This window comes from Emys orbicularis, chromosome 19 (genome assembly GCF_028017835.1).
Source record: "Emys orbicularis isolate rEmyOrb1 chromosome 19, rEmyOrb1.hap1, whole genome shotgun sequence".
NCBI classification, from domain to species: domain Eukaryota; kingdom Metazoa; phylum Chordata; order Testudines; family Emydidae; genus Emys; species Emys orbicularis.
The window spans coordinates 20,700,127-20,727,774 of record NC_088701.1 but is presented as its reverse complement, the minus strand read 5'-3'; the positions used below and the strand labels follow the sequence as shown (position 1 = coordinate 20,727,774).

The window sequence follows — 27,648 nt, the reverse complement described above, 5'->3', positions numbered from 1 at the left end:
CTATATGTCTTGGGTAAAGAACCACTGCTGATAAGAATCCGAGGGGTTACAGGAAGTCATAGATGGATGCTCATCTCTTGCTGACAAACACATGTTAGAGGCCACGTTTTTAATCAGACGATCCTAAAAACAAAGAGATACTTTGCTCACATCATCCACCGATCTCAAAGTGCTTTACAAAGACCATTGTTATCCTCACTGTACAGAAGGGGAAACCGAGGCACAGGGAGGCGATGTGACTTGCCCAAGGTCACCCAGCGAACCATTGGCAGAGCAAGGAATAAAACCCAGATCTCTGGAGTAGATCTGGGCCAGATTTTTCAGCCAAGACTTTTTTTTTGGTGAGAAAAAAAATGCCGATTTGGATTGACTGAAACACTTCACCAATTTGTGTCAGTTTGGGCTGAATTATTTCAGTCGGAAAAAATTCAAAAGTTTTGTTTTGCCGTTTTCAGAACAAAATGTTTACATTTTCCGATTCAAAATAACTTTTCACTTAAAAAAATTCCTTCAATTTTTTTTTTTTTTTTAAAAAGCTCCAAATTGCAACAAAACTGTTTGACCCAAACCAAAATTTTTCAATTTTTTGGAACAGCCAGGGAGCCAAAATAAGGTTGGTTACTTGCATGGCTCCACTCCTGAGTCCCAGTCCAGTCCTCTCCCCAGTAGGTCCCACTGCCTCCCAAAGGAACCCTCCCAGTTTGACAGCAAAGCACAAGACAGGCTTCTGCAAGGCATCCAAGAAACTCTTGTCAGAGGTGAGGAAGAGAGAGAGACACTGCTGCTTCTGGGTGCATTGAGCCCCTGTGTTCTTTACTTACGTGGGTCAGTTCCCATTCTTCATTTCCTGGAACACGCGTGTTTTTTCCTGTGAAGTGACAGTCTCCCAGCTCCACCGGCCCAAAGCCAGATCGGAGGCAGAGCTGCTTGCCGATGTTGTGCCGCAGGTCCTTCTGGGACGTGTATTCAAAATACTGAGAACCAAGACCAGACAGGGGAGATTAGACTGCTGCTCTCCTTCTCTCCAAATGGTCACCTATGCTACAAGAAAACAGCCTGCCTTCTCCACTAATGAAGGCAGCACCAAAATTAACTCAGGGTGGTAGAATTCATTCTTATGCCAGTTGATAATCAAGTGCACCCCAATGCCGGTCGGTCCCCACAAGTCTGAAGGATCCACCCCCACCTTGACGGGACATCTAATCCCCCAATGAGTTGCACACTGAACAGCGTGGATGCCGGATGGACAAGGGGCAGCCTGCTCACACCACCAGTGGAGTGAACCCTATCTCCAATTGTGATGTAATGCCGATGGCCCTGGGATTGTCTTTAGCAGTAGGGACTGAAACGGAGACCTCTGGATCTTAATGCAAGAGCCTTTACTGCTCAACCCGAAAGATCCATCTGTTAGACAAGGCTATAGCAGACTCATTAATTTCTGGGCAATCTAGCCACCACTAGAGGGCCACACTGAGTTGAGCGGCCGGGGGGCAAAAAAAAGAGTGCACTATAGTGGGGCATATTCGAAAGCAAAACAGACACCCAACGGAGCTGGCAGAGTGGGGTAATAGATTTAGTGGTTGGAGCAGCAGACTAGAAGTGAGCTCAATGATCTCCTGAGCTCAGATCTGCCACTGATGGGCTGCGTGAACTGGGACAGAATTATTTTCCCTCTCACACTCCTTCCCCATCCTCTACCATCCGTAGGGATAACAACCTACTTCATGAGGGAAAAAGGGAGCAGAGCTAAGGTGAATTTTTTGGATGACGTTTTTAACTGCCAAACAATGAAGATTCAGATGGACCAAAACGTTTCACGAATTCTTGCTGAATTCACCAAATTCTTTCGGTAAAAAAAACAAAGAATCAGGAAAAAAAATCTTAACGTTTGTTTCAACACTTTCGAACATGCTTTTGGGATAGAATTTTACATTTAAACCGTCTAAAAGTCAAACACAATGTTTTGTTTCAGTTTGAATGAAATGGTTTGTTTGACCCAAATCAATTTTTTTTTCCCTTCAGTGGTTTGGTTCAGCCCAGAAACAAACGAACAGAAAATTGGGATGGTTCTGAAAGGGGGCTTTAATTCACATGGTGAAGTGTTTAGAAATCCTCTGATGAAAGGCAGAGGCGCACAGAGTGTTGCTGAAGTGCTATGGACTTCGGCTGTTTGGGGCAGAGATCATTCAGGCTCAGGACTTGAATGGAGGTTATTGTCCTTACCCAAATAAAATAACTTGTTTAAATAAGAAGAGGTACAAAGGAGGGGGAACTGCCCAGGTTACGTGCATGATTCACATCTTAACTGCGAATGGGGAAAGGCTGGGTTTTCTCTCTTTTCCCAGCTCTGGGCTTTCCTATTTCAGTGGAGGTGGGATGGGGTGAAAGCTGGTGGGATATACTCGCACAGGTTGCATACCTGATTGCCGCCCATTCCATGGCATGGGTACATGATCAACGGCTTCCCTCCATGATTGTTCTCGCCAACATCCAGGCAATTCTTTGACCCTTCATTTTTAATCTGAAAGCAAAGAACAAAACAAAGCAAGCAAGCAACTCCGGTCGGAGGCGACTTTGCTGCATTCTGGGCGCTCAGGCACAGACCTGACCCAACCCTGTGCACCTGGCCAGGGATTCAGGATCCACTTTTCAGCTCAAAACACAGCTCAACAAATCCTATTACATCCTGTCGGGATCCCTGGGCTGTTTTTTTTTTTTTAAATCAGGGCTTTGCTGTGGTTTTGTTTGGGTGCCTGGGATCCTCCCTATTTCTCTTCTTTCAGCATGGAAGGGGTTAGTTAATACTCGGTATATTTGGGCTGAAATTTTCAAAGCCACTGGAGATGGAACACTGGACGGAGAAGGCTCTGAGTTACTACAGTGAATTCTTACCCCAGGTGTCCAGCTGGTGGGTTTCTCCAACATGCACAGGGTCTGATCGCCATTTGGGGTCAGGAAGGAATTTCCCCCCAGGTCAGATAGGAAAAAAAACCCTCAAGGTCTCTGCCACCTTGCATTTGCAGCATGGGGCATAGGTAACTTGTTGGTTTGAACAAGAGCACATGGTGGATTCTCTGTAATTGAAGTCTTTCAATCATGATTCGAGGACTTCAGTAACTCAGCCAGAGGTTAGGGGATGAGGTGGAGGCGGTTCTGTGGCTGTGATGTGTAGGAGGTCAGACTAGATGACCAAGGTGGTCCCTTCTGGCCTTAAAGTCTATGATTGCAGCAACCAATTCACATTAAAATAATGAATACTGGACATCCAAAATTGCTTCACAATCTCTGCCTTGGAGCTCTAAGTCTTAAGAGGCTGGGACCTTTCGTAAGGCTCTAACTTTCCAGGGATGATTATTTTTGGGAGCTGGGAAGACAAAGCATTCTGGGGAAAATAATGCTGAGAACTCCGCAAACTGAAAACAACCCAGAGCAGGTGTCAAGTAATCTGCTATGGCCAAATAGCTGTAAACTGCCTTCGATACAACAACTTCAGGGAGCAGCCCTGCAAATTAATAAATCATCTGCCATGCTAGCTTCTGGCTGCACTTGTATTCCGGAATGCAAGCAAGGGCAGGCGGGTTCAACCAGGATTAGGATCCTATGCACAATCTGTTTACGTCTCGTCACTCTTCTTCTGCTTACATATCAGTAGATAGCTGGATCAGAGAACCGGAGCTGCAAGTTTTTACTATGCAAAGCAACAACCTTTCTGCAGTGGGCATTTAACTCCGTTGCTGTGAATTGGAAAGGGCTCAGCGGCGTGAGCTGACTTCCCAGGACAAACCCAAAGTGTGTATTTTCTTTGAGGCAACTGACCTTGAATGGCCAGAGAAGCCAACCACAACAATCCTTAGTGGCCAGAAGAGATAAACAGCGCTCTGCATATAACTGATTTTTCAGTTTGGGGCTAACAGCACTGCTGTCTCTCACAGGGGTGCGTGGGAATTATATATTAAGATTGCGAGGCACTCGGATATTATGGTAACACAAGCCAGATAAATACTTAAGAGATGCTGTTTTTCTGGACTCACTGGGAAGGTGAGAGTCAAACTCCTTTGTCTGTTGCTCAAAGCCTCAATTGGCTTCGCTATAGTTCAGTCCCATTTTAAACTCCCCAACTCTCAGAACCTTGTACGGATACCAGTATCCCTTCAGCCAAGAACTGGATTGGCCACTTAGAAGCCTATTACTTGGCCAGAAGTACCGACATGAGGTGTGCCCAGCCCTCAGGCAGTGAGCGATCCTTACTACACTCCCCTTGCCGGCCTGGGTGAAAGAGCAAAACCGGTTAAATCAAAGACCAGCCTTTCTGGGCGTTGCCACGCCCCCCCCACCCCTACCGCTTAACCGCCACTGTTCCATTCTTGAGCAGAATCACGTAGCTAGCTGGGGAGGAATATATGGGGAGAAGTCTTTTGAAAGGAGTGAACTTTTTTTTCATTGTGTTTAACATTTTCTATGAAGCTTTTCGTCCTGATGCAAGATTGTGTCAGTAGGAATAAAAGCCCACTTAAAAAAAACAAAACAATACCAAATGCCTTTTCCACTGGGGAGGGAGAGGGGGAAGAGAGGGGCGGTTGTGTGGGTAAATAAAGGGAAAATGGGTTCTCTCTCTCTCACACCCAGCTAGTGTAGACGAGCCCTGAGACAAAGAGGAATGGGATGGGGGGAGGAGGAGAGAGAGATCAGGCAACTGAACAGGAGTTTTCCAAGTCTGACAGAGTTGCTCATGAAGAACATGGAGGATTCAAAGTGCCAGGGCACTGTTTAAGGCTATGTCTATACTATGAGTTAGGGGTGGGATTCCCCTGCCCGTGTACACATGCTCACACCTAAGCTCTTATCGAACCAGCAGTGTTGTCACTGCAGCAGTGCCGGTAAGCATACGCAAGGTATTCCTGGCTCCTGCTGAGATGCCTTCATTTGTAGATTCCAAACCCCAACCCAGAAGGGACCATCGTGATCTGGTCTGATCTTCTGTATAACACAGATCATAGAACTCCCCCAAAATAATTTCTACAGTGGATCTTTTAGGAAAACATCCAGTCTGTGGCAAAGTCATTTCCCCTTCCCATGTCTGAGTTTCTCATCTCATCTGAATTTTGTCTTGGACATTTAGACTGTAAGCTGTTTTGGGCAGGGACCGTCACATCAGGAGTCTGCTCCGTGCAATGGTGCCCTCATCTTCATTGGAGCATCTACACCGCACGAACCACTGCTACCATCTCCATTTGTTTCTAGAGAAGGAGGGAATCGAGGGGGGTTTGCCAGAAGGAAACAGGACAACACAGAGGCACTCCTGCACTTACTGCTCCGTAGAAGGTTGGGGTCAAGTCTGGGATGAAGATCTCTGGATAGACAGTTTGTAGATACCAGGTGAAGTTTTTACAGTGCAGTTGCTCCTTCAGTTTGAGCCGTTCTGTAACGTCGCCGTATGTTTTCTATCAAAATCATGCAAGAAAATTAAACTAACCTCAATAGGGCAGCAACAGAATCCAAAACCCGGTGTTCCCTTTAATAGGTTTGCCTTAAAGCATCACAGAGAGGTGGTTTCCATTTGTAATTCACCGCAGAACCTTATGGGAGTAAGTTACTACACACCTTCCCTTCTTATCACAGGTAGGATGCAAAACAGCACCAAGGAGCATGTTTCCCAGGATGCTGGTCACTGGAAGTAGAGAGAGAGAGAGAGACAGGAAACCTGTTTTCCCCTCCAGCGAATCTCTGAGAGTTTGAAATCCCCCCCCCCTCCCAAATCAGGACAAAAAGTGGAAATCTCCAAAATATTTGCCTAAAAAACCCCCAGAAAGTTCAGGTTGGGTTAATCGAATGGTTTTCTTTTAAAGCTGTGTTTTTGAAACCTAACTAGAAATTTAAAGTAATGATGTTTTGACCTAGAAAACCTGAATTTTTTTTTTCTTCTTCCAGAAATTGTCAAAATGAAACATTGATAGTTCTGAAGCTTTTCTATGGTGGTTTTTTTTTTTTTGGGAGTCAGGAGGTTTGTCCAAACCTACCCTGCTTTGCAAACAAATTTCAATGAATCAGCATTTTTTGACAAAAAAACGTATGTTGAAAAATTCTCTAACTGGTTCTAATTGGAAGGCTCATCTCAGACAGCACAAGGCACCTTTTTCAAGCCAATAGCTATAGTTGAAGGTGGTACTACCAATAACCCATCGCCCCCCAGCTCTAAAACCTAGCTCTGCTACTGATCCAGATCCCACTGACCCGGCACAGAGTCTAGTGGACTTCTATGGAGTTCTGCACAGGCAGATGGGTCCATCCATGTGGTTCTCTTCATAGGACCAGCGCCTTAAGCGTGACACTAAAAGAGGCCCAGCACTGCCAAGAGGAATCAACCAACTAGTTCCCCTGCATACAGAAACACATCAAAGATGCTTTGATTACTTGTGAGATGCTTTATGGAACTGGATTCGGTACCTCTTTGGCCATCTTCGAGGCCTGCTGGTTTCTTCTGTAGAATATTTCCTTATAGTCGTCCATCCAGACCTCCGCCAGGCGCACTTGGTTCCTGGAGATGACCTGAGTTCCTTTTGGGAAGGTGTGTGGACTTTTGGAGCGGAACACGTGCCCAACCACCGAGCAGGGGATGATCTCCAGCTGACCACCACACTGCCAAACCTACACAAGGGAGAAGCCGCCCATCCAGTGGATTTCAAAGGGAGCTTTAGTCAAACAAACCCTGACACATCAATGAAAGGGGGGAAAGAATTTTTCCTACGTCCAAAGTGTTTTCCTCCATAGTTTGAAGTACAGAACTGGACTGGGTTGAGATCTGGCATAATGTGCTTTGAGCTTCGTTATTTGTATTGCAGTAGGACCTTGAAGCTCCAGTCACAGACCCCACCACGCTAGGGGCTGTACAAACAGAGCTCTGCCTTTCTAACCACATGCACTGAAAACAAAGGCTCTGGTTTGCAAAGGAGTGGCGAGACCTCAGCACTTCCGGAATCAGGCCCAAAGCCCACAGTTAAGGGATTTTGTTAGCCAAGGTTATGAGGCCTTATACTCAACTCAATGGCATTTCTCCGTAACGTGATAACTTTTGAATGCTACATCTGATCAATGCCAGAATTTCAGGGAATGTTCTAGGCATTAGTGGGCACAATCCTATTGATTGGGGGGGGAGGAGTGGGGAGAGAATTTCAGAAAATCAGAAGAGGGAAAAACGGGAAACCACACAGGGACCATGTGTGTTTGTGGGGGAACTCTTGCAATATGATGGGCCTACAGAAGCAACAAAGTGTGTGGGCCCCCTAGTTTTAATCCTGCTAGAAGTTAACGGTCCCACCCTCCCTCCCCCACTGCGCTTCACTTGGCTCTTACCCTAAAGGACATTTCCACATTCTCCCCACCCCAGATCTCCATCTGGTCGTCATAGGAACCAATGTGTTCAAAATAGGACTTGGAGATCGCAAAGAGGCCACCAGCAAAAGCGGGAGACCTGAGGAGACACAAAAGCAGAGTCAAGAGACCATCCTTCGTGCATCACAAACGTTAATTTAACAATCCTGGCAAGCCCCACCATTCATCCTGCGGCAAGACAAATATCCGTAGGAAGTGGCAGGACAAGATCAGAAAGAAGGATATTCAAAGCCGAACCCGGCAACTGCCTCCATCAGCATTGGTTTGGTATCGGCAGCTTTCTTGGTATGGACATATTAGGACAGAAGACCAAGGAATTCTGGAACACGTTTACCAAGGAAGGCTGCTACACAGCCAGCAATCCCAAAAGCTTTAGTAGGGCAATAAGGTCACGAAGGATGGACAAACTGAACATACAGCCAGACTGTTTTAGGGATCTGGCTAGAGATTGAGCCAGGTGGCACTCAAATCTGTAGGGAGGCCTGGGGTGACTGAAGGTCCCTAAAAGTGTGTGTGTGGGGGGGTGGCACTGGCCCCTGAAACATGGCCCCGCCCCTGTGCTGCCCCTTCCTCACAAGGCCCCGCCCTTGCACCACCCCTTCCCCACAAGGCCCCGCCCCACAGTCACTCGCCCTTACAGCTGGTAAAAAGTGATGGGCCCCTGAGGGAGGCTACATCCCTCTTGGATTTGTCATGATGCAAATATCCCCAGTTTGCAGATGGGGATAGCTACACTGAGACATTAAATAATCTTCACATTCACAGCTCTGAGTCCGGGTATTGCGGTATCCTCCTGCGATCTGGAAAAATGTTGCTCTGTCGTGAGTCTACGACATTAGGATAACAAAGAAACCCTTAGAACGACCATCAGAACCCTCTTGCCAAATACTTCAGATAAGGGATTAGCGTCTAGACAAGGAGGAGGGTCCAGTGGATAGCACACTAACCTGGAGACTCTGAAGACCTGGGTTCAATTCCCCCCCTTGCCACCATCTCCCTATCTGACCTTAGGCAAATCACTTGATCTTTGTGCCTTGGTTTCCCCATCCGCAAATGAGGATAATGGTGCTACCTTGCCGCACAGGTGTGTTGGGAGGGAAAATACATGGGATTGTGAGGAGCTCAGATTGTCTGGTAATGAGGGCTAGGTAAGTCCCTAAGACAGAGAGAAGTCAAGGGAGCAGCTGATAGCTGCGGGACCCAGGGGCCTGATCTGATTCAGGAGGAGGAGATGCCTAGAGTATCATTACTGAATGTCATAGCAGAAAGGAAATCCAGTTACTCAGGGCTAAGCTTCTCCTTCCATCTCCCTTTATAATCCGTTACATCTGAACTTTAAATGAGGGGTGGGGTGGAACCGAAACTGGCTTTTATAAAACTTACTGAACTGCTGTGTTCTCGCCGAGAGGAGCCAGCGGAGATTAGAGGCAGCTGGAAGCCAAGTTACCAGTCCACAGGAAAAAAAGGGACCTTTATTGAGACAGAAACTTCTCCCGTCTGACCTTTCCACAAAGCGGAGCCGTACTCCAGGCCAGAGGCCAAGCTTTGTCTTGCTATCGTGGAAAGGGCCAAGAGCAGGCATTGAATGTCTTCCCTTGGGAATTCGAGGTTATTCTGTTTCTGAAGGGGCAGAGACGAGGGACTATAGTCTACAGTTGTCTGTGCCAACTGGGTAGCAGGCTGGCAGGGTTTGAAGGAGACAAAAGACTCTTTTCTATGGAGCTGTAGGAGCAATGCACTTTCAAATGTCAAAGGTAAGTTACCGAAACCAAAGAAAAAACCCAATCTTAGGAACTTATCTGGCCCCGTCACTGTTGTATCTTTATTGTATTTATCCTTGCAGCACTTCAGTGCTGTTCCACTCCCTTTTACAAATGGGGAACGGAGGCAGAGGACAGGTCTACATGAGACAAGGTTTTCCAGTATACTATGCTAGCACTGTGGACGGACCTCACGCTGGCAAAATTGTGCTTTGGGCAGTATAGCCGACTCCAGCCCTTCTGAACCAAATGAGTTAGATCAGCAACGCTGTGCTTTTACCAGTACGTCTGGCACAAGTCACACCCTCCTCACGTCCCGGACTCAAACAGCTATGCCAGCAAAAGTTTAAGGTGTAGAACGGACACTAGTTTATATTAGAAAAGATTTGCTGGTATAGTTATACTGAAAACCCTCCTAGTCTAGACGCAGGCTACATTGGCCAAAGGAGAGCTTTTGCGGTATAGTTAAATCTCCTCCCCGAATGACAGGAACTGTACTGGCAAAATACCTCTTCTGCCGGTATAAGCTACTTCTCTACTAGGGCTTTTACAGGCAAATCTTCTCTCGTGGTTTGTCCAAGATCGCACAGGAAGTCAGTGGCGGAGCAAGGATTTGAACCCAAGCCTCCTAGACCTGTGCCCTAACCACTAGACCATGCGGCCTCCAGCCTACTAGAATTAATTGGAAATTACCATCTCACTGGCAAAGACAAAAACCCACAATAAGTTTTGTTAACTCTCAGTATTGCAATAAGTAGGTGCTCCTGTTTTGTGAGGGCCGGCAATTCCTACTCATCTTTAATGCTCCCTCTGTTCAAACGGAAAAGGGCCTTTTCGTAAGACTGAAAGGGCGGATCGTCCCCCCCCCCCCCCCCCCAACCCAGGTATTGACAGTGCGTTCAGATGACAGGGTTTTTGAGGTAAGTGGAAAGATGAAAAGACACAGTAATTAGGCCCTTAATGAGAGACTTTGCCAGAAAGCAAGGTCTGTCTGGAGCCTGAGGTGATTAAGATGTCCTTTTGTAACGCCGACAGATCCCGGTCGGCGGCGGGCAGGATCAGACCGGGGACCTCTGGAACTTAATGCATGAGCCTCTACCGCATGAGCCAAAAGACAACTGGCTCTTAGCTAAGGCTGTAGAGCAGACTCATTTTAACTCTCTTGCTAAGCGGTCTCGGTGCCACTAGCTGGGACAGAACACCACACCCAGGAGGTGTGTGGGTTACACTTTCATTTGTAGAATTAAGTTCATAATGGCTCTCTCTCATTCAAAGCCAACCAGAGATATGCTCCCCACCAGCCACCCCACTCCTTTCAGCTAACCCGAATAGAACGCACACCAGTGTCTGATGTAGCTGCGTTACGCTGGGAAGGGGAAGCTATTCAACTCCTAACAGCCAAGCAACCTAAGGGGACATCTTTACCCTCAGTTAAGAGGCTGTACACGGTATATGAACAAAAGGCCAAGCTGCCAGGAGCTGCCGCTGGCTTTGGAGGTTTGTTTTCGGGCCCGGTTTTCAGATAATTCAAGGGCCTGCAGGGCCAAGCCAGTCCAAAGCATCTCAGCGCTAGGTCTGAGCTGGAAAACAAGAATTCTGTTTTGTGAAAATCGGAGGTTCTGAAATGTGCTTTAGTTTTGCATTGGAACGATGAAACTCTTTGAAATTTTCCATCAAAAAACATGAGCCAACAGCTCTGTGGTTAGGTCACTCACCTGGGATGTGGGAGATCCAGGTTTAAGTCACTGCTCTGAGTCAGGCTATTGGTTGTTCTGGGAGCCCACCCCAATCCCTCAAAAAAAAAAAAATCCATCTCGGATATTCGACACCTTCCTGACGAATGTTTAATCAAAACTGCTACATTTCCATTAGAAGTTTTGGTTTTGACAGATCGGATGTCTCAGACAGAAAAGTGTTTCATTGAAAAATTCCTGGCTAGCTCTGCTAGCCTCTCTCAAAGTCAGGCCTGAGGTACCTTGAGCGGCACTCAACATCTGACACATTCAAAACATGACATGCCCAACTCAGCAGCTCTTTAGGAGAGCTTGGCAGTAGGGCGTATTAGGAAGGGTGGGGTCAAGGGGTACTCCTCCCCACAAAGATACATGTTGCATGGTAGATGGTGTTTGTCTTTGCCTCTTTTCTCCCCAAGAAAAAGGACAAATGCCATCTAGAGCTAGTTGGGGGGTGGGGGGGAAGAACAAAAAACCCAAACAATTTGGTAAAAAAGCTTCTTAAATAATTAAAATTTCTTTCATTTTGCAGGGTTCAACCCTCCCGTAATTTTTAATTGGTTGTTTTATCCTCCCCGACCCCCTTTTTTGGGGAGGGGGGGCAGGGGGAGAGGGGAAGGGTGGCCACCCGATTAAAAAAAATTGACTGGAAAAAAGAAAGCAGAAGTCAAAAAATGAAAATAACCCCACCAATATTTTAAAAATCATGAAAAATTTTAAATGGGTCATTTTTTAAAAACAAAGATTTTCCAAATTCAGAAAAAGGCTGACAAAAAACAAGAGAGAAAAAACAACCCCCTGCAAAAAGCCACCACCACACATCATTTGTCAAGAAGAGTTTAGTCCACTCCAATACCCAGGACGATATTTGCAGGTCAGATTTGCCCTCTAACAAAACAGGCCACATTGAATGAACCTCAGACAGATCCGAGGGCTTGTCTGCGCTAGAAAGTTGCACCGCTTTCACTATCCCAGTATAATACCACCCACCTCTTCTAGCTCTTTTCACCAGTAGGTCTCAACGCGCTTCACAAACTTTAATATACGGATTCTCACAACGCTCCTGTGAAGTAGGGCAATGCCATTATCCCTATTGCACAGATGGGGAACTGAGACACAGAGAGGCTAAGTGACTTGCCCAAGGTCACGCAGGGAACCTGTGGAGGAGCAGGGAATTGAAACTAGGTCACACATCTGCCGTCATCACTGGACCAAGCGGTATAACCCTTCTAGTGTGGATGCTGTTACACTGGTATAAAGATTCTTATATACCAGTATAGCTTATTACTATATGGGAATAAGCTATACTGATATAAAGCACCTTTATGTCAACATTACTGTCTCCATTAGGGGTTGTACCTGTATTCTGCCAAACCTAGTTATTAGATTTTAAAAAAAAAATTCTATGGATAATATAGATGTTTATTGCTAAGCATTTCCCCCCTGATTTTTTATCAATTTAAAGTTTCACAGTTCTGCAAAATTATGGTGGGTTGGACCATGGGCGGGTGTGTGTTTCACACAATTATTTAATGACCGTAGATGCTGAGATTCAGAAAATTAAAGCTTTATAACAGTAAAACACAAATTGTCACCATCACATGTCAAAAATACACACTAAATATCCTTAAATCAAACTTTAATAAGTTCTCAAGCAGCATTTTTTTTTTTTTTTTAAACTTCACCCATCTGTAAATTTCAGTAGTTACTGAGGGAAATTTTTCTCCTTGGTTTGTGTATGTATGGTGAAATTGACATTTACTGATATTTGCCGACAAAAATATAATCCTTCCAAGCCTAAGGATAACTAAACAATAAAACAAAACAAAAAATCACACCTTTGACTGGATGGATAGATCTGTGTTTAGATCAGGCCTAAGCAGAAAACCTTGCAACTTGAAGAAAAAAACCAAAAACTGCTCCTCACATAGAATTATTCTAGTATTTGTTAACTACATCATTAGCCTGACAAGGAGGACCAAACACTCCTTTCCATTACAGCCTATTGCGGTACTGTATCACGTACCCACAAAGAAAAATGGTGTGTGTTACCATAACACCCAGAAGCTCCAGTCACGGACAGGGCCCCATTGTGTCAGGTACTGTACAAACACAGAACAAAAGTCCCTGCCCGGAGGAGTTTACAGTCTAAGACAAGAGATGGCTACTGACAGGGGGAGTATATGGAACCAGTGAGACGATGTTGGCCAACATGATAAGCAGTGGTCTCAGAAGACTGCCATATACCACAGGCATATTCACTTTGCACTTACTTGATAGGGGTGGTCTCATCTTTTCTTCTCTGCTTCTCCTTAGGAGGAATGGCCTCCCACCCAAAGGTCAAACTCCAGTCAAAATTTCCCCGACTGTGTTGCTTCCCATATTGGATTGGCTTGGAAAACTCAAAGGTATTCAGGTCGATGGTGGTGATGTCTGGACTCACCACGGCAGTGGGTTCCTCTGCAATCCGGGATAAGAGAGGCTCCAGCCAGCCGTGGAAACACTCGCCTAAGAAGCAGCGAGGAAGAGGACCATAAAAGGTGGGATTTCATCACTACTGGTTAGACTGCAAGCTCTTAAGGCAGGCCCCGTCTCTCCCTATGGACCCAGATTCAACGAAGGACTGAAGCATACGCTGAATAGGAATGGCCTATGGTGTGAACCTAGCCCTTGACACAACGGCCCCCCATTTCTGGTGGGGCATCGAGACACGAACGGAATACAAAATGATGAATGATAAATATTCTGGGGAGACTGGCCTCACCCTGGGTGGAGGGAAACAAGTTCTGCCCCCTTCTTAGAAGGGTTGAGAATAACAGCCAGAACACACTGTATTTTCAGGAAAACGCTGTCATTTCATGGTGGTCCATATCTCGCTAGCCTTACGTGCACAGAACAGCACTTTACGCTGCAAGAAATCCCATTCAAACAACTGAAAAAAAGGGTTCACGTAGGGACAGCTTTTGGTTTCGGCTTGCATTGCAACTGACCGGCCGTCTTGCAGAATAAAGCACTGCTCAGCGTGAGCGAGGCCCTGTGTGACTATTGATTATCTACAGGAAACCAGGAAAAAAGGCAAAAAAAACCAATCACCCCCGGTAACCCAGGCTGCTTCCAAACACAAATGCCGTGTTGTAAGGAGGAGGGACAGGGGGAGAAAAGACAGATCAAAACTGGAGGTAAGTAACTATCCAACTGGCACAACTGAAAACAGGGCTGGATTTAGGGGTAGGTGACCCAGGTGACCATGGGGTGCTGGGCTTGGGGTTCTGGTTTCCTTGTTAGTGACAAAGGGGAAAATAGAATGTTTGAAGTAAGATGTTTCAGGTATTCCGTATGTGCACCTCTGTAGACCCTTCCAGACTTTCCGTGAACTACATTTTCCTTGAACCTCCTAAATGTTGTCAGCCACACCCATGCGGCTATATAAGGGGCGGGACGTGGCCAGTCAATGAGATACAAGAACGAAGGGAAGGGAAGCCAGAGCCCGGCTGTGATATTGTGAACCGTGCTTTATTGGGTCATGGCGAAAGCGTACCTGTGTTTTAAAACGTGGAGAGTGTCAGTAGCGATGAATAATGGACATGTTTAATGAGACGCCAGAGGTATCTACTGAACCCCTATCTATGCAACATGCTTAACACGCAACGTTTGATGACTTTCTAAGACTGCGGAACTGAAATGAGCGACAAGTACAGTACAAAAATAAGGTATTCAAAAGTTTAACAAACGGGGGAGGGGGGCGTGTGCCAAAGACGCTCCTTGCCTGGTGCGCCATTTGGCCTAGGGCCGGGGCCTGACCGAAAAGAACCCAAAAAGCTGGGGGAATGTAAGTTCTTTCTAAGTAACATTTTCAAAAGCCGCTAAAAGCCACACCCGGGGTCCAGAAACTGACTCAAGGCAAAAAGGCCCAGCTATACTTACAGTGAGCATCCAGGAAAGTAAGCACCTCTCCGCTCGCGACCCCAGCGCCGAGTAGTCGTGCGGTTATTAACCCTTTCCTCTCCTGCTGCCGCACAACTCTCACTATCTGCAGCTGCTTCACGTAGAGATCCAGTTGGTCTTTTAAATAGTCTGAAAGGGAGAGTTTATCACATGCACAGGAAGTGAGAAGGGGTCATAATTCAGAAGGTCTGCCGATCTCAAAGCACTTTGCAATGGCAGCAAGCAATACTCCCATTTTACAGATGAAGACATAGTGGTGGAGGCAGGAATAGAAATCGGGTCTTCTGAGTCCCAGTCCTGTCCCCTATCCACTGAGCAACACTGCCTCTCCAGAGAAGGACTGCCCACCCTAAGGTATCTCCTCACCTCATCCCCATGCGCCTCTTGCCCAGAGCAAACGTATTAGCTTTGCTGATCATGAAAACATGGCAGTATCATAGTTCTAAATACGCAGAACACACTGTGGGCTTGACGCATACAGCACTTGCATCAACACAACCTGAAGTCTGAAAACCCCAAAATACATGTTAATTGACCAGGCTGATCCTAGGTCTGACCCTCACAGAGAGGACTAAATCCATGACAAATTCCAACTTTTAAAAAGTTGTTCCCCCCCCAGCTGAGACTTTTTCTCTTTCCCACCCCCTCAGGAAAAAAAAAAAAGAATTGAATCTTTTCTGCAGAGGCCACTGACTCAAGACAATTTCCTTGATTTTCTTCCACCTCTCCACTAAGATTCATGTCTAGCTTGAGCCTAAACATGGAAAAAGGCCCCCCCCCAAAAGGATTTTTTTATTTGTTAAAGTGAGTGGGCCTTGCGATGAAAGGCATTCTGCAATCTGAACTATGGAGCTCTTCCTGCAGCTATAATCTCTCCAGCTTTCTCCCATCAAAGAGATTAGTCTGGGACTCGACGGTACAACTAAAAAATTCTCCTGACTTGTAGTTAAAACTTCATCATGACCAAGCAGATGAATTGTCACCAGGGTAGTGGGGGGGAAAAAAGATGGGGGGAGTGCAACTTGCTCAGAGTTGAGTGCACAAAAGGGAAAGAATTAGGTTTTCCCTCCAGCCAGATGTTACTATGACACAAAGGCACCAGAGGATGAGCTCAGCAAAGAAAAGGAAAGGGATGAAGGAGAAAGAGGAACATTGTGAAATATCTTGGTTTACTCAGAGAGGCAGGTCTAAGAAATGCAGGTGCACAAAGCTACTCCCATCCCCAACAGTAAGATAGAGAAAAAAACCCAGGTCACCCAAGCCTCTTCAACATGCAGCCAGGAAATATTCCCCAGTTAACATGTCAGGGGCTAATATCTACTTTAGATATTTACATGGCCTCTATCCCTGTAGAATCTGGATACCTCAACCTTTAATGTATTTAATTATCCCAATATAATTACATAAAAGACAGGTATTGTTGTGTTTTTCATCAGGAGATCTCAAACAGCGTTGCAATCTGTAATGTATTTATTCTCCCAACACCCGTGTGAGGCAAGGCAGTGCTGTTAGCCTCAGTTCCCTATCTGTACAATGGGGATAAGGAACTTGCCCAAGGTCACACAAGGCAGCCTGTGACAGAGGAGGGAATTGAACCCAGGCATCTTAGAATCTCAGGCTAGTGACCCAACTGCTGGACCATCTTCTCCAATGAGTGCAGAAAGGAAACGATTAGAGAGAATCTAGGCGTCTGCAGAGTGAAAAATGGAATCTCAGATCCAGTCATATTATGGAACAAAGCAGGGAATTACACTCTTCCAGCATCTCTAACTTCTGAACCTGGCACATGGCTACCCAAGGACATTCAGGCTCATGTAATTGGCAACAACAGAGTCTGCTGCTGCTGCAAGACCTCTAGACAGGAAGTGGTGAAGCACAGTGGTGACATAAATGTCAGAGCAAAGCAGCTGTGGAAAAGGCACTCGAGTTACAGGTGACGACTGAGACCACGGCTCCAGCACCTGGGCCACAACAGGAAACGGCAGCAGAACAGAAAGCACAATCCACAATCGAGCATGTTTTGTAAAGTTTGTTGGCCTGTCAGGCAGGATTCCTTCCCCGGCTTTTGTGGCTGGCTGGGAGAGTCGTTTCCGTGCTCTGTGCCTTTTTGTTTCTCCTCCAATCCCTTCACTAGTCTATTTAGACAAGCTCTGTGGGGCAGGGCCCCTTTCACGGTTTGTACAGCACCTAGCACCATGGGCCCCTCTTTCCAGGGGAAGCCGCTTGGTGCTCCTGTAATAAATAACAGTTGCTGCTAAAATGCAGGAAGCTAATCCAGCTGGTAAAAACCATCTGCAACAGAATTAGGCTGTAAAGTGGGTTACACAGTTGGGGGGGGGGGCATCCTATCAACATCCTTTTCCCCAGCATAAAGACACCAGCACAAGAGAAGCCATTGCACTAGCAAAGCCACTGGAGAGCACATAAAAACGGCACACGAGACATTATATTTCACAGGACAGTCTACCGCGCTCTTTTAAACAGGCTGGGTGCTGGGCAGGAAATGAGATCCGCTTAATCTGATAAAGATGAGTTGGAAGCTTTATAACCAAGTGCTAAAGTGTCAAATGCCAGGTCTGTCTTTAGGGAGATCCAGTTTTTCACCCATTAAATCAATGTGTCTCAAACTGGGGTTGCCGCTTGTGTAGGGAAAGCCCCTGGCGGGCCGGGCCGGTTTGTTTAACTGCCCCGTCCGCAGGTCCGGCCGATCGTGACTCCCACTGGCCGCAGTTCGCTGCTCCAGGCCAATGGGAGCTGCTGGAAGCGGCGCGGATTGAGGGACTTACTGGCCGCCGCTTCCAGCAGCCCCCATTAGCCTGCAGCGGGACTTGTGGATGGGGCAGGTAAACAAACCGGCCCGGCCTGCCTGGGGTTTTCCCTACACAATCGGCGACCCCAGTCTGAGAAACACTGCATTAAATTAAGAGCGTAGAGAGGTCACTGGAGGCTTGAAACATCTCTGGATTAGCAGGGGGCATACATCAGCCAACTGACTTGATTTTGTTTGCGTTGTCAGAGCAAGGGCTCCATTATTGCTGCTGGGAGTAACACTTCCCTGAAGAGTGCAACAACAAAAAGAGCATCCCCTGCTGCAAAATGTAAACCTCTTCTGAGCACTGAGTGGGAATCACCATACACGGCACATACCTGTCCTCTTGCCAAACTTCTTAACCAGCCTGCTTGCTAGTGGACATGTGGGTGGTAACGTTCAGCTGGGACACTGGACAGAGTCATTCAGCAGATCTAGGTTCTATTTCTGGCCCTGCCACTGACCCGCTGGCATGACCACGGGCGAGTCACTTCCTGCCTTAGTTTCTCCACCCTTTGTTTTATGCATTTAAAATGATAAGCTCTTCGGGGAAGGGTCCGTCTCTTACGATGGCTATAGCTACACTGCAATCAGAGGTGCGATTGCAGCGTGTGTATCCATGCTTGCGCTAGCTTTAATCTAGCTATCTTGGTACCAACAGCAGTGAATGGCTGAAGTGCAAGCATGCATAGGCACCGACGCAGTGGTTGCTCCGGGGCTCAAGCACCCACAGGGAAAAATTAGTGGGTGCTCTGCACCCACCAGCAGTCAAGCTCCCCTCACCCCCCGCCCCACGTCGTCCTCCTCCCCCCCAGAGCTGCCACATCCCTGGTCCTCCGCCTACCTCCCAGTGCTTCCTTCCCGGCTGCCGCCAAACAGCTGTTTGGCAGCGTTAGCACGCTCCGGGGGGGGGGGGGAAGAGAAGGACTGGGAACGTGGCACGCTCAGGGGAGGAGGCGGGGCGGGGATTTGGGGAAGAAGTTGGAATGGGGTAGGGAGGGGGCGGGGCCTCATGGAAGGGGTGGAGTGGGGAGCGGGGCTGGGGCAGAGCGGGGGTCAAGGACCCACGTGAAAGAGGGGAAGTCAGCGCCTATGCAAGCATGCACTCAGGGTCCCAGGCAGGCTTGTACAGCCATGGCTTCGCTATTATCGGTATGCGAGGTAGATCAATTAAAGCTACCTTGGGTATATTTATACATGTTACAATCACATTCCTCCTTTGACTGCAGTGTAGATGCACATGGTCTGTCTACAGAGCATTTATCATAGTGGGGCTTGGAGCTTCTAGGTTCTACCATAATACAAAGGAAAACAAGACAAAGCCATCCCACAAACTGAGTAAAGCAAATCATAATATAAATTTCACCTCCACTCAACGCCCACATGGTGTTCATATAAACACAGATCCCAAAATAAGGACCCCTCAGCCCTATATGGTGTTCAGAAGGGAATTAGGGTTGTCACCCATCTGGGTTTTACCCCGATGGTCCTGTTTTTGGCTTGTGTCCGGGTGCCATTTAGGGTTGCCAGGTGCCTGGTTTTTAACCGGAAAGTCCAGTCGAAAAGGGGACCTGGCAGTGTCTGGTCAGATGTACTGACTGGACACCAAGAGTCTGGTTACCGCGGAGCAGGGGAGGCACTGGGTCATTAACCCACGCCAGCCCTATTCAGCTGGGGCTGCCTCCTATCTGCAGCAGCTCCTGTCCCCGGGGAAAAGGGAGCCCAGCCAGGGGTAGGAAGGGAAGTGAAGATGATCCAGTGAGCGAGGAGGGAAGAGAGGAGTGATGGGGGCAGGGCCTCTTAGGAGAGGTGGAGCAAGGGGCGGGGCCTCAGGGATCCAGTTACCAGCAATTAGAAAGGTGGTAACCCTAGCTTCCACTATAGAGGTCCGTGCGGCTGCCCATTCACAAACTGAAGATATTTGTTTATCCCCACCCCCACCACTTGGTCAAAGCTTGATCTTCTCCGGGATCAAAGCTGCAGGCAGATCTGATGCTGAACCATATGATTAGTTTGCCTTGGTTGCAACTAATTTAGATCGCTAAATGGCAGTGTGCCTTGCAAGTGAGTAATTGCCAAGGATGGAAAGCGTAATGTGTTCTGTTTACAGGATGTGGGAGCGGTTCCCAGCTTGTTACTTGGTGACAGTTATGTGCAGAGACCAGATTTAAAAAAGAAACAAAACAGGATTCAGTGCTACCAAGAATCAAGGAATCCGCCACATATACAAAGGGGATCGTCTGAATGTTACCAACTCTTTGGAATTGCACCCCCCCGCACGTGGAAATGGAAAGTGGCATTTAACCTAAAATAAGGCATGGTCAGGATTGCTAGGCCAAAAATATGACCTTCACTCCCTAGCCCCCACCTCCACAATTGTAGGTGGGAACCTGTGACTCATTTCACCTGCCCAAAAGAAAAATGAAGTTTGCACGTCTCCTTTCCTTCTCCAGGGAGCGTTAAACAGCCTAGCTCATGTGCCAATTGCGGAGCAGACTTCATCCGTGGAATACGCCATCCACAATTAACCCAGCATTCCACAGACATTTGGGAACTAAGCTTCCTTTGAGGAAAGTGGAACTAACCCCCCTTCAAAACCTGGCTCTTCTTGTTAAAGGCCCAAAATAAACAAACAGTCAGAATAGATTATGTAGCTCTTCCTAATAGAATACTTCCTCTCCTTTCATGCTTTGGCAAGCAGTACAACACTGAACAGTGTTGATATTTCAAGTATCACCCAAGTTAGTACCTGCTGAAGTGAATGGGGCAGTTCACATCTCTCTGAGCTATTGTTTCAGGCTCTCTGCAATCTCAGGCAGACGCCGCTGCGTCTGTTACAGATGGGTCAAGTTAGGTTGCAATAAAGCCCTGAAAAGAACTACAGAAAAAAAATGAAAGGGCTGAGACTGGAGATCGGGAGGCCTGTCCCCCTCAGGGATGCCTGCCTTAACCAGGCTTGCTGGGCACGCCTGTTGTAGTAACCTGCAGAACGGGACCCTCGTGCATTGTGGGAAGCAGCTCTTCTGGGGGAGCCTTATCGGAAGCTTTCCCTGGCTGAGCCACTAGGAACTCTTCAGCGCTCTCATTTTAGCCGAGTCCCCTCTGGTGGGCTGGGTCTTGTCTGGGAATCAACTCTTTGCAGCCCAGCTTGGAAAAAGCTGGCACCTTGGGAACAATTGTGTTACTGCTGGGTGGAAATTAGCTCACTATTATTGGAGTCATTGCTGCGGATATTACTCGCCCCGTTTCCTTAATACTGTCAGCTGCATGCGCTGAGCAGCTTAATGCATTTCCCCCCCCTTTTTACTGGCCGAGCAAAGATTCCAGCCTCGCAGTCCCGAGGGAATGTCCTTGCAGTTTAATGGGAATTATTTGCAATTGTGCTGAAAGGCTTTTAGGGACCGAGCTCTCTTCGGCCCTTGGATGACCAGTTTCACTTGAGTTTGGTGCAACAGACTGTGCTGTATTGTTATTTTTTCTTGAGTACCCTATTGGTCTCATTTTCACACCCAGCTGTGCATCACAGAAGCTGAAGCAAAAGCCACTTGAGACTAACTAGAGGCCAGCATCAGAGTTTAGAGCTCTTAATGTAACTTGGAATCAGGCCCATAAAATCCCTTTTTGGGCTGCTAGGACTTTTAAGCGGATGTAAAACAGCCCCACTAAGAGTGTCCTTTGTGCAAGCAGCTTCTTGAGCCAATAGAACTAATAAGAGCTCTACACCAATGCTGCTTCCAGCCCCCAATATACGGGCACATGTACTGTGCATGCACCATGGCTATTCTAGATGCTTTACTTCCCAGGGCCTAAGTTAGAGCAGCCCCAGGGCTGCTCTAGCTTACACCAGGAACTGGGTTAGCTCCTCCACAGTCCTGGAATAAAGGGCCTTTGCCCTCATGCTAATCCTACATAAGCCCTGCCCCATGTGCAGAAAGAGTAACTGAGAAACCAGGCCCCAGCCTTCCAGTGGGAGGGAAGGGGCCTTTTAGCAGCCAGGGATCTAAGAGATTGCCATGTAGGAAGGAGGCTTAATAGACAGAGCACTGCACTGAAACTCCAGAGACCTGGTTTCAATACTGGGCTCAGACACAGACTGTGCGCGTGACCTTGGGCAAGTCACTTAATCTATTCTGCGCCCCAGTTCCCTATCTTAGAGGGTTGCTGCAAGGGTTAAATCCCTTAATGTCCATGAGGTGCGGTGATGGGGTACATAAGTTACAATGGTATTGGGGAGAGGGAGCAGGGGACCCCTATATCACCCAGAGTCTCTGCAGTGCATCCCCCTGGATGTGCTTCCCACAACCAGTTCCAAGGCCCTAACTCACCATCTGTGCTGGCGTCGTCCACCAAAATGATCTCCTTCAGTAAGATGGCAGGGGAGGAGTGCAGGACACTGTACACAGTGCGGAGCAAGGTGGACCAGGCCTCGTTATGAAACACGATGACGACGCTGGTGGTGGGCAACGGCGGGCAGCGCTTGAACTTCTGATCAATGCACCTACGAGAGAAATCAAGCCTAGTTAGTGAGCGCGTTTGTAATGCTCTGGCTGCTCTTGGCTTTGTCTCCCTCTAGAGCCTGGACCTCACAGCTTTACGGGTCTGCTACTGTCTACAAGCTAGCAGGCCTGATCTTTGAGCTCAAACAGCAGCATCCTGTGTGGTTAGATCCAGAGGACCCAGACGGCAGGTTTTCCTGTCCTGCAAAGATTCAAGACTTCAAAAAAGTTCTCCTTCTGCATCCAGAGAAAACAGAGACCTTTTGCTAAGTTTCTCAAAAGATGAGACCCGCCTCAGGATAGCCCAGTGGTTAGCGCTCCCCTGGGATATGGGACAACCAGGTTCAAATCACGGCTCTAAACCAGGCAAAGCAGGGATCCATGTTCCCCCAGGTCCAAGCCCCTGATTCAGAGCAGGGATTTGAAGCTGGGTGTCCCACATCCTAGCTAGGTGCCCTACCCAAAGTGTCATCAAGACGGATACATTTATGCAAAAAAGTGTGTCAACGCATCGGCATTTTCTGACGAAAAATCGTTTTGTCAAAGAGATTCCCAACCAACTCTATTCCCCTCTACTCACTCCCGGCAGCTGACACAGTTGGGACATCTTCACATGCATATTTGCAGTGCATAATCCAGCATGATTAATGCTCTCCAGTGGCAAGCTGAACATCTCCGGATATTTCTTTACCTAGGTGTTTAATCCCAACGTTCAGAGACAATATCCAGCTCTCATCACGCCTTATACTTAGATTGCCAAGCTTTTGGGGGCAGAGACCATGAGTGGGGCTCCCAGGGATGACTGCAATATAAGTATTTAATAGAAGGGCATCTTTTCTCATTAATGTGCAAGGCCACTTAGCAGCCATGATGGGAGCTGAGCTCTGAAAATTTGTGTGTGTGTGTGTGTGTGTGCGCGCGAGTGAGTGTGTGTGAGAGCGAGCGCACGCCCTGTGGAGCAAAGTCCTTCGTTTCTTCACAGAGCGGGTGCAGCGGGAGGAGAAGCTTGCACTAAAGCATCATTCCAGAGCGAGAGGGCACCTCATTTTTCAGCGGTTCACTCAATTCACAGCCTCTCCAACACAACCAACCAGAGGGGAACATTCAGCGACAAACATGGTGGCGGTTTTTGCCAAATAGACCGAGACTCCTTCCCGTAGGCCATCCTACAGCCATCCCATTTCATTTGTATCTGCTCTCGGCTCTATATCCTGTTTCCAGTCCTGCTCCTCCAGTGCAAAAGGTTTACAAACCCCCTTAACAATCACTGCTAGGTGAGTTAATATGTTTAAACCAGGTTCCCAAAGCACTTAGACAGCCAGGCTGCAGCCTCCAAGGTTAAGCTTTGCTCAAGTGCCCATCTATTTTAGACTCCTCTTCCCTGTTACTTTAGCATCTCTGTCCTTTAGTCTATTTAGCCTGCCAACACTCCACTGTACAGATGGGAACTGAGGTACAGACACACTAAGGCCTGGTCTACACTAACCCCCAAATTCGAACTAAGGTACGCAACTTCAGCTACGTGAATAACGTAGCTGAAGTCGACATACCTTAGTTCGAACTTACCGCGGTTCAGACGCGGTCCACACGCGGCAGGCAGGCTCCCCGTCGACTCCGCGGTACTCCTCTCGCCGAGCTGGAGTACCGCAGTCGACGGCGAGCGCTTCCGGGATCGATTGATCGCGTCCAGACCAGACGCGATCAATCGAACCCAGAACTTCGATTCCCAGCCGCCGAACTAGCGGCTGGGCGTAGACCTGGCCTTAGTGACTTGCCCAAGGCCTCACAGGAAGTCTTTGACAAAGCAGGGACTAGAACCCAGCTCTAGACCAGTGCCCTCACCACCCCATCTCCCACGTGTCTAGTACTTTTTGGGTGCCTAAGATGAAACCTTTAAAAGGGGCCTGTTTGAAGGGGGGTGGGGAGAATCTGGTCCCTTTAAGGTACCTCTTCAGGTATCCCAAAGTTACTATACATCTGAAAACCTTTCATTGTTCAATCCATACAATGCATATGTAAATAGTATACGTATAAGAATATGTAAATAGAATTATACTCTTTTTGGAATAAGAAAACAGTTAGCTCCCAGCCTCAGCCAGTTCAATATCCATGACATTTGGGATAGGCTGCTCCTAAGGATGGCACCAAAAAGAGTCTTGAAATACTTTGGGGCTAGCATGAAAACAAACAAACAAAAAAAAAACCCCCAAAACCAACTCCCTCTTCTTTTGACTCGACCGCATGCGAGCCCCGTTCTGAACTTTCCGGAGGGCGTGTGAACGGCTCCCTTACATCCTACATACTTCAGCTGCACATCAAACGGGGGAGCGTTCCACATGGCAGATCGGGTTCTGCTTCGGCCTCGAAATCAAACAATGACGGCCCCTTCCAGCGGAGGGGCAGAGCCAATTCCTCCAGCTAGCCGATTTATGTTTCGGTTCTGGAGCGCTTTACGCTTTAATTTCAATTGGTTTATGCCTTTTCGGTTGACTGAATACCATTCCTGTGCTTCCCTGTTCCAGAACTCAGCGACCTTCCATTGTCACAGCCACACCTGCTAGGCAAAGATAATTGCCTGCTGGGGGAAACAGTCTGCAAACCGGGTCTGGGCTTCTATCCACTATTCAAAGCCATTTTCTTGAATGCCCTCCCTACAAAGCCTTTCCTAACCCACCTCCCGGCAAGGGGGCAGGCTGAAGTCTCAGCGTGCCTGGCTTGAGACCACAGGAAGGTCAAGCCTAGTCTGGCACATTTGACTCCTTTAGCCATAGCAGGAAGGTAGGGGGCTGTTCCACTCAGCTAAGAAAGAAAAATTAGGGCAGGGCTTCCTAGGAATAAAGGGAAAAAATCGATCAAACCCAAGGGCAGTCTGGGAACAGGGAATTAAGTGTTTTTGAAGTAGGCAGACTTTTCTCTGTCTTTAAAGGGAGGGCTGTATCTGCCCTGGGAGACTTATGTTGGCTGATTTTTAACAAAGAGCAGCAGGAGGAAGTTGGGTAGGAGAGTGTAAGAGACAGAAGAGGAGGGAAGAAGGAAAGAATTATTGCCCTAAGCTTTCACTTTAAGTCTGCTGTAGGGAGATTTCTTGTGATCTCCCTTTGTCCCAATGGTGCCTACTAATCAGAGCTGACAGTCAAACTATGGCCACAGTCTCTCAGTATTCCCTACCATCATATCCATAAAAGTCAGTCAAGCAATCATGCGGCTAGGGACTATTTCACATCAGTGGGCACGCCTTCACTACCCGCCCGGATCGGCGGGTAGAAATCGATCTCTCGGGGATCGATTTATCGCGACTCATCTAGATGCGATAAATCGATCCCCGAATCGACGCGCGTACTCCACCTCGTCAGGAGGAGTAAGCAGCATCGATGGGGGAGCCGCGGCGGTCGATTTGCCGCCGTCCTCACAGCGGGTAAGTCGAATAGGATACTTTGACTTCAGCTGAATTTGCGTATCTTAAATCGACCCCCCCCCTTTAGTGTAGACCAGCCCAGTAACTGGCCAGTCCTAGATAAGGCAGTTAGCTCAGTCAACGTTCTCCCTGACTTTAATGCTTGTCGGGTGTAGACCTAGTCTACATTGCAAAAGTTGCACTGGGGGTAACAAATGGGAAAAAGAAAAAGATCAATCTAGATATACTATAGAGGCACTTAAACGGATTTAAACCTAGATTAAACCGCTTTCGTTTCATTGAAATTCAGGTACAGTTGATTTAGTTACATGAGTGCAACTTCTGTAATAGAGACAGGCCCCTGGAAATCTCTCATACACCCAGCTCTACCCAAGTTGGACTGGTGCCTATGGGCTGAACTCTGCCCTCCAGTGTATATGCGCAACTGACTCAGGTCAATGGGAGGATGTTGGATGTATCAGAGTGTGGAATTTAGCCTAGATACTCAGCTGCAGATCTAGGAGTTGCAATGACTCTGCATCTAGGGGAGTTTATTTCAGTAACTAAATTCACCCCATGCACCATAGAGCTTTTCTGAAACAATGCCATGAGTTGGGATGTGTGTCCATTCAGAACCTCATCTACCCCGGCAAATATTTACGGCTTGCAGTAGTAACTTCAGTATTCAAATGAGAAGTACAGATGCATCTGTCTGTGAAAGGAACGGCACAAATTCTATATACGTTGGTTTAACAAAAAACCCTTTTTCAGAAAAACATTTTGGTGGCATTTGTGATTGATTACCTAAGAAGGAAGGGAATGCCAGGCTACACCTGATATCAAAACTGAAAAGCAAATGAAGTGTCAATGAGACACAAACTAGCTGCCCGGACCCTGTAATAGCTACAGTAAAAACCTTAGCGATGGCCTAAGAAAGGACAGATGCTAGATTAAGCAGTGCTTCAGAAAACTCTCTCTTTGAGAGCTTCAGAAAACCCTATTGGGTCACTGCTGTAACGCAGAGAACACTCAGACTGCCGAGATGGGGGTCAGACTTTTCAACCAAGTCCACACATCTTCCATGCTCTTAAATTGGAAGATGTGAGGTTAATTCCTCTGGCTTGCTTTGAGAACAGAAACCTCAACTATAACTCTCCCTTGCCTTGCACTTGGGTCATCATTTATACCTGGGCAAAATGGGTGTAACATTTTTCACATTCATTGTGCACAAATATAAATGATAAAATGCAAGGCAGTGAAGAATCAGGCTCCGGAGAGGATAGCAATGAGAAAGACTTCCCCTCTCCACTGGATCTTAGAGCTGGTCTCCATCAGTTGAAACCAGTGCAACTTTCAGGTGTTACTTTAAGGCGATTTAGTTAAACAGGTGCAAAGGGCCACATGACCATTCTTATTTTAGTTTAACTTTCATCAGTTAGGAACTGACTTATGATGAACCCAAATTAAAGTTTACATGGGTTGAAAAAACAGATTTAAGTTATATTGGTGCAACTTGTGTGTGTAGACGTGGCCTCAGTCCAAGACTCGGGTTTACAGATCCCATCTCTCCTACGGTACTGATTTTTGTGCTGCTATTTACAACAGGCATAAGAAGAGGAAGGGGGAGTTCTTACTCTGGAGGTCGGCTGTCAGGTCCCAGCGCCCTTTGGAGAGAGATCTGGTCACTGGCAAAGGCGTTGAAGCAGTGCTTCTCATAGCCGCGCTCCTTCTCCTTAGTCTCCTGCGGTGTCCACTGGTCCTTTTTAAAAGCTTTGCCCTCAGCTCCTGGGCTGTTGGGGTCTTGGGGCGGTCGTTCCATCAGTGGTTTCAGTTCAGCTGGGGTATAGTAGCCTGGAAGGCAGGACTTGCTGCTCTGCAAAGGTTCCTCTTGCTGAACCGGAGCCCGGATCTGTAGCTTTGGCATCGAGTCGCGAATGTTATTTACTGCCCCCATCATCATGTCAATCACTTGGTCTTTCCTCTCGACAATGTTTTTCAGCCAGGGCTCCTCGGTGTGGTCCCCATTCCCGACATCCTTCTGTATTATGAAGAGGAAGATCACAAAGACCACACCCACCAAAGCCAGCTTCAATGGGCCATAATTTCGCCGGAATAGCCTCAT

The 27,648-nt window shown here is 47.4% G+C and overlaps 1 protein-coding gene across 1 annotated transcript; it reads right to left on the bottom strand.

Moving 5' to 3' along the window:
- GALNT6 (polypeptide N-acetylgalactosaminyltransferase 6) lies at nt 1-27,648 on the bottom strand. The gene is made up of 10 exons (XM_065419353.1): nt 27,161-27,648; nt 21,962-22,134; nt 14,807-14,956; nt 13,156-13,390; nt 7,351-7,468; nt 6,445-6,645; nt 5,310-5,441; nt 2,420-2,521; nt 822-974; nt 1-123 (listed from the first exon to the last, which is right to left on the bottom strand). Exons 1-10 carry the CDS (start codon nt 27,646-27,648, stop codon nt 1-3), a joined length of 1,875 nt encoding a protein of 624 aa, XP_065275425.1.